The 6,000-nt window shown below is 47.6% G+C and overlaps 1 protein-coding gene across 1 annotated transcript in view; it reads right to left on the bottom strand.

The window, feature by feature from the left end:
• ALDH1L1 (aldehyde dehydrogenase 1 family member L1) overlaps positions 1–2,502 on the bottom strand; it is a 40,938-nt gene extending 38,436 nt beyond the window's left edge. Inside the window, exons 1-2 of the mRNA XM_079785322.1 lie at positions 2,356–2,502; positions 345–579 (exon numbers count right to left, since the gene is read on the bottom strand). Of these exons, the coding sequence (XP_079641448.1) occupies positions 345–579; positions 2,356–2,482 (362 nt within the window). The 5' untranslated portion in view covers positions 2,483–2,502. The remainder of the gene's footprint in view (positions 1–344; positions 580–2,355) is intronic.
• Positions 2,503–6,000: the final 3,498 nt, after the last annotated feature.

A 6,000-nucleotide genomic window follows, 5' to 3' on the forward strand; every position in this document is an offset into this window, starting at 1 on the left:
CACTGAGAGGATGGCAGTGGGTAGAGGGTAGAGCAGACCTCTGGACACATCACCTGGCTGGTGGTCCTGGTAGCCTACTGGGTGAGGCCCCTTGACACACTGTTGCTGAGATCCCGAGGCAAGATGGGAACATGCCTGCCCCCTTTGAAGCTCACGGTGGGAGTGCAGAGTACTTAGCAAGGCTTAGCCCCAGTTCTCCTGAGTGTTCTTGCTGATTGATAACACTTAAACCAATCCGGTGTGTGGATGCCATCTGGCAGCACAGCTAGGCACCTGCATGGCACCTGTTCTGGGCTAAGGGAGGATGTCAATTCAGACAGAGGGGGCTGCTGTTGCCACCTTACCAATTGATGGCCGAGGCCCCTCGATGCCGGGGGAGCAGACTCGGGTGGTAGATGATGGAGCCATGGCGGGGCGCATTGATGACCTCCATGGGGATGAACTGGCTGCAGAAGGGCAGGACGTTGAGCTCAGCACCCAGAGCCTGGTATTTTGCCAACACGCCAGGCAGAACCTGTCCTTTCTCCCTCCAGCGGGGGAACTTAAACACTGGCACTCCATCCTTCTCAGCCTCCAGGCCTGTGGGACAGGGAATGGAAAACCAGTCCCTTTTGGCACCCACCCACACGTGGCCACCTCTGCCTTCCCAGCAAAGTAACTCCTGCCTCTTCTCTCTAGGCCTGTCCCTTTTAGCCTTCCCCACTGCCCAGCCAGGCTCCACCCCACAGTGCAGAGGGGCAGCACTAGCCAAGGCTGAGGTTTCAGGGACTGCTCTATCTGGTCTGACTTCTGCTGACAACCGAGAGATGACATCTGAGCTCCTCCCTCTCCCAGACTCCTGCCGGACCCCCAACGGCTGGCCTTCTGCCTTCATACCACTCCCCAAAGCTTCACATCATGCCCATCACCAAGTTACTATTTCTCTACCCTGCTCTCTGGGGAGGGGTCTGGGACCTGCAAACCACAAAAGCACTGGCCATATGGGTGCAGCAGGGACACTGACAGGCTGGAGAGGGGGAGGAGAGGAGGGGAGAAGAGGGGGGGTGGAGGAGGGCTCCTTCCTCTCTGTGAGCATTACCCCAGCCTCACTTCTTCACCCAGAGAAGCAGCTGAATTCTTTGCATTCTTCCCAGTATCTGCATAACTAGCCTCAGTGCACACAACCCCCTCTTGCTGGTGTCAGCACTCCAAGGTCCAGGTCCCAGCCCTCGTGCCCCTCTTCCGACCCTGTTACCAGCCCCCATGGCCAGCACACCCTCCTCACGGGTCTGAATTACAGCTCCCCCAATTCCAAGTGTTAGAAGTCACAACTTCTTCCCTCGACTTTCCCTAGCCTTAGTGGTGGCAGCTGCCTCCTGCAGTCCCTATACCGGTACCTTCAAGTTCTCTTTTGCCCGCCCCTCTTTGGCACCCATCGGACACTTGCTTGTACTTGATTCTCTGTTAGCGCTCCTGATGTCTGGCCCCTGACTGGACCTGACCCACCTTCTAGCCCCTCCATCTCTGTGCCCTGGCATCCAGAGGTGTTGAAGGAGGGTGGGGTCAGTATGAGCAGACTGGACTGTGCTTGCAAAAGCTGTTCCCACTGTGACCAAGGGAATACTTCTGCGTGGCATCTGAGGTAAGGTCAAGTAGCAGCCCCAGTCTGGGTCCAGGCTCAGGAGCTGGTGTCAATGGTCACCTGGTGGCCGGGGCTGGGCTCAGGCTATGTCATGGGTCAGCTCTAAGAACGGGGCCTGCACTGCTGTCTGGGGAGACTCAACTCTTCCTCATGAACCAAGCCTGTGTCTGGTCAGCCCCACAGGCCCCTTTCCTAAGCCTGGCCCCCTCTTCCTTGTCTGTCAGGCCTGAGAGGACCCGTGAGTGTCCCTGGAGAGTCTGTGAATCTGAGCTGAGGATCTTGCTGGGTTGCTGAGGCCCCCAGCTCAGCCCCTGATTCTCAAATTGCTCCTCCTAGAGCCACAGGCATCAGCATCACCGGGAGAACTGGTTAGAAATGCAAATTCTCAGCCCCTATTCCATCCCCCTGAACAGAAACTGCCAGGGTGGGGCTTAGCACTCTGTGAGCCAGCCCTGCTCAGTGGCGGGGACACAGTGACTCCTGCCTGGCATCCCTTTCAGGGCCTGAGGACTCGGGTCAGAGAAACATGGAGTAACCAGACAGCTGAGCTGGGAGCAGGCGGAGTGTTCCCATAGCTCTTCTCCCGGATGGAAGCCCCGTCTCACAACCAGGTGGGGAGGAGGTCTCCAGGGACACCCACGGCCCCACCACAAGATCCTGTGAGCTTCTGCTCCCATCCACTGCTGCCTGCCTTCTCTTCACCCCCATCCCCTGCTCCTAGACCACCCACTCACCCAGGGGGTCCGCCTTCCCATTCTTGTCTGGGACAGTGAACACGCCAACGACCTCATAGCCTTCCTTCCTCAGGTGGCAATACACTTCCTGGCCAAAGAGGCTCTGCCCAATCACTGCGATCTTCATGGCAGCAGGGGTGGGTGGGAAGGACCTGGGGAAGGAATAAGGTTGCAGCATTAGAAAGGGCTCGCTGGCCTCCAGCAAGCCGACCCTGGTCCAAGTGTGGCAGCTGCACAGCATCTCACATGCACCTCCTACCCCAACCTCTCAGCCCCCTTTCTGGGGCTTCCTAGTGGTGGGCCACTGCAGGGAGACCAGAGAGAAAGGTTCCCCAAGGGAAGGGAGGAGATTTTAGATGTTACAGTGGGAGAGATGTACAGAGATGGTAAAATTAGGGATTCCTACTCAAACCCTTCCAAATTGGCATGGAACATTGGGTGTCGAGTTGCCTGAGGTATATTTGAACATATTTCGTAACTAACCGGTCTGTGATCTTGGTCAAGCCTCAGTTTCCTCGCTTGTTAGTGAGAAGGATGTCACGTGTCTCAAATGACTTTCACCCTATAAATGAGCCAGGAAGCAGCAAGGCGGCCTGGGCCTGAGGGCCTGATTACCTTAACCTCACAGAAAAGCACACTTGCTGGGCAGGCCCTGAGGACTGAAGGTGGAGGTGGAAAGTGGGAGGGGGTGCCACTGGCCAAGAAGAAGGAAGGTACGTGGAATGACACACACCTAGATCATGAAAATGTCTCCAACGTTTGCTCACTCATTCACCGCGCTCATGTCTGTAAAACCTATTATTCTCCTGGTACATTTCTTTAAATTGTCCATTCACAAAATCATACATATTTTACAGAAAATTTATGGAAGTAACAAGCCTCATACATACAGAAAAATGCACAAAACATTGGTATGTAGCTCAATGAATCCTCACAAGCTGAACACACCCTTATAATCAGCACTAAGAAAAGGAATTACTTCAGAAGCCTCCTGTGAGCCTCTTCCAGACACCACACCCCACTTAGAGTAAATGAATGTTTAACAATATCAAATACTTTTGCCTATTTAAGAAAAAATATATATATATATATATTTCCTTTATATAAATGGAATCGTACATTGTAATGTTCTGTGGATTTATCCCCCCTTAACATTACTAATGTTGTTGTACTGTGCTCATTCCGATTGCTGCATAGTATTTCATTGTGTGAATGTAAACACATGCATTTATTTATCCACTCTACTGTTGATTGGCATTTGGGTAGTTTTCCAGTTTGAAGCTATTACCAATAGGGATGCTATAAAGATTCTGCCACATGGTTCTTACTGCATATAGGTACACATTTCTGTGGGATATGTACCTAGGAGTGGAATTCCTGGCTCACAGATATGAAAATATTTGGCCGTGGCATATTTTGCCAGTTTTCCGAAGTGGTTGTACCAATTTCCACTTCCATGTGCTCTGCATTGCAGCTTTGTGCCTTGTCATCTCAGCTATTTTGCTAACATGAAATACCACTGCAGAAGACACTGTTAAGAGAATAAAAAGAAGCCGTAGAGAAAAACCGTTTGCAAAAACATATCTAATAAAGGTCTGGTATTCAAAATATACAAAGAACCCATAAAACTCAACATAAAAACAAACAAACTACCCATTAAAGATGGAGGAAAGACCTGAATAGACATTTCACACACAATATATATATATATATATATATATATATATATATACACACACACACACACACACACACACACAGAGAGAGAGAGAGAGAGAGAGAGAGAGAGAGAGAGAGAGAGAGAGAGAGATGGTAAAAGAAAGTATATGAAAAGATGCTCAACATCATATGTTATTAGGGGTCACAAATTAAAACAATAATGAAATGCCACTACACACCTATTAATTTGACTAAAATCCAAATCATTGATCAATACCAAGTGCTGACGAGGATGTGGAGCAATGGTGGGAATACAAAATGATACAGCCACTTTGGAAACTAATTTGGCAATTTATTACAAAACTAAACGTACTCTTTTCATACAATCCAGCAATCACACTCCTTAGTATTTACTTAAATGAGTTGAAATTTTATGTCTACACAAAAACCTGCACGTGGGAATTTATGGTAGCTTTAGTGTATAATTAGTAAAACTTGGAAGCAACCAAGGAGTCCTTCAGTAGGTGAATGGATAATAAACTGTGGTACATCCAGACAATGGAATATTGTTCAGCACTAAAAATAACTGATCTATCAAGTCATGAAGAGACATAGAGAAACCTTAAATGCATATTCCTCAGTGAAAAAAAAATCCAATATTAAAAGGCTACACACTGTATGGTTCCAACTATATGACAGTCTCAAAAGGGCAAAACTAGAGGGACAATGAAAAGATCTGTGGTTGCCAGGGGTTTGGAAGGAAAAGGAAGAATTAACAGGTGGAGCACAGAAGTTTTAAAAAAAAAGCTGTTCTAAAAATATCCTATCTATTAATTTAATTAATTAGATAAAATAAAGTAAATCTAGCTCTAGCGTTCACATCTTACTCTAAAATACAGTTCAATTGGGTTTTAAAATATTTAAAACTAGAGGCCCGGTGCACAAAATTCATGCACGGGTAGGGTCCCTAGGCCTGGCCAGCGATCAGGGCCGATTGTGGCCTTCCAGATGCCAGCCAGGGCCTTCCTTCGTTCTGCACTACACCTTGGTGGTCAGCTCACGTCATAGCAAGCAATTGGTCTCCCAGTTGAACTCCCATGGGGACAATTTGCATATTAGGCTTTTATATATATACTAGTAGCCCATTTGCAGAAAGAATCCTGCAAGCGGCCACTGCGGCCGCATGTGCTGCCGCTGCCGCCGCCTTTGCGGCCGCGGCACCTGCACCCACGCACTGCTGCCGCCCGCCCCACTCCGTCCCGCCCTGCCCCGCCCCGCCCGGACTTTCCCTCTGGCAGCCACCTTGCTTTCCGCTTTTCCTCCCTCTTCCTTCTAAGTTGTCTTCATTCTTCACTCCTCCCTCCCTCAGTGTATGCAAATTAACTGCCATCTTTGCTGGGTAATTTGCATACTCGCCCTGATTGGCTGATGGGCGTGGCTTTTGCTGGTGGGGGTGGCTTGGGTGTAGCGAAGGTGCAGTCAATTTGCATATTACTATTTTATTAGGTAGGATAGATAGATATTAAATATAGGAAGAAAACATTAAATATTAGAAAATGCTGGTAAATTTTAGGCTTTACAAGCCTGACACTATACAAGAAATGTAAAAGAGAGTATATGACAAATTTTCATATGTGAAAATTTTACATGTCTCTGAAACAATTTGCCAAATAAAAACTGCCAATAGACAAATAAAAACATATTCAAATCACAAGAAATCAAAAAAAATGTAAAATAAAACAACGGACTATTTTTCTCCTATAAAATTGGAAGATATTTACAACAATATAAATATCTGATGTTAGCTAGGCTATGGAAAATGGACACTCTTATATACTGCTGATAGTGGTATATGATAGATTACTCAGTGAACTGATAAAGTGGTCCAAACTCTCTGGAGGAAATTTTGGCAATAAATATCCAAATCCTAAAAATAATTCTTCCAACTCAGCAATTTCACTTCTAAATTATGTTTGGACAAGCAAA

Source organism: Cnephaeus nilssonii (assembly GCF_951640355.1).
Source record: "Cnephaeus nilssonii genome assembly, chromosome: 11".
Taxonomy (NCBI): Eukaryota; Metazoa; Chordata; class Mammalia; order Chiroptera; family Vespertilionidae; genus Cnephaeus; species Cnephaeus nilssonii.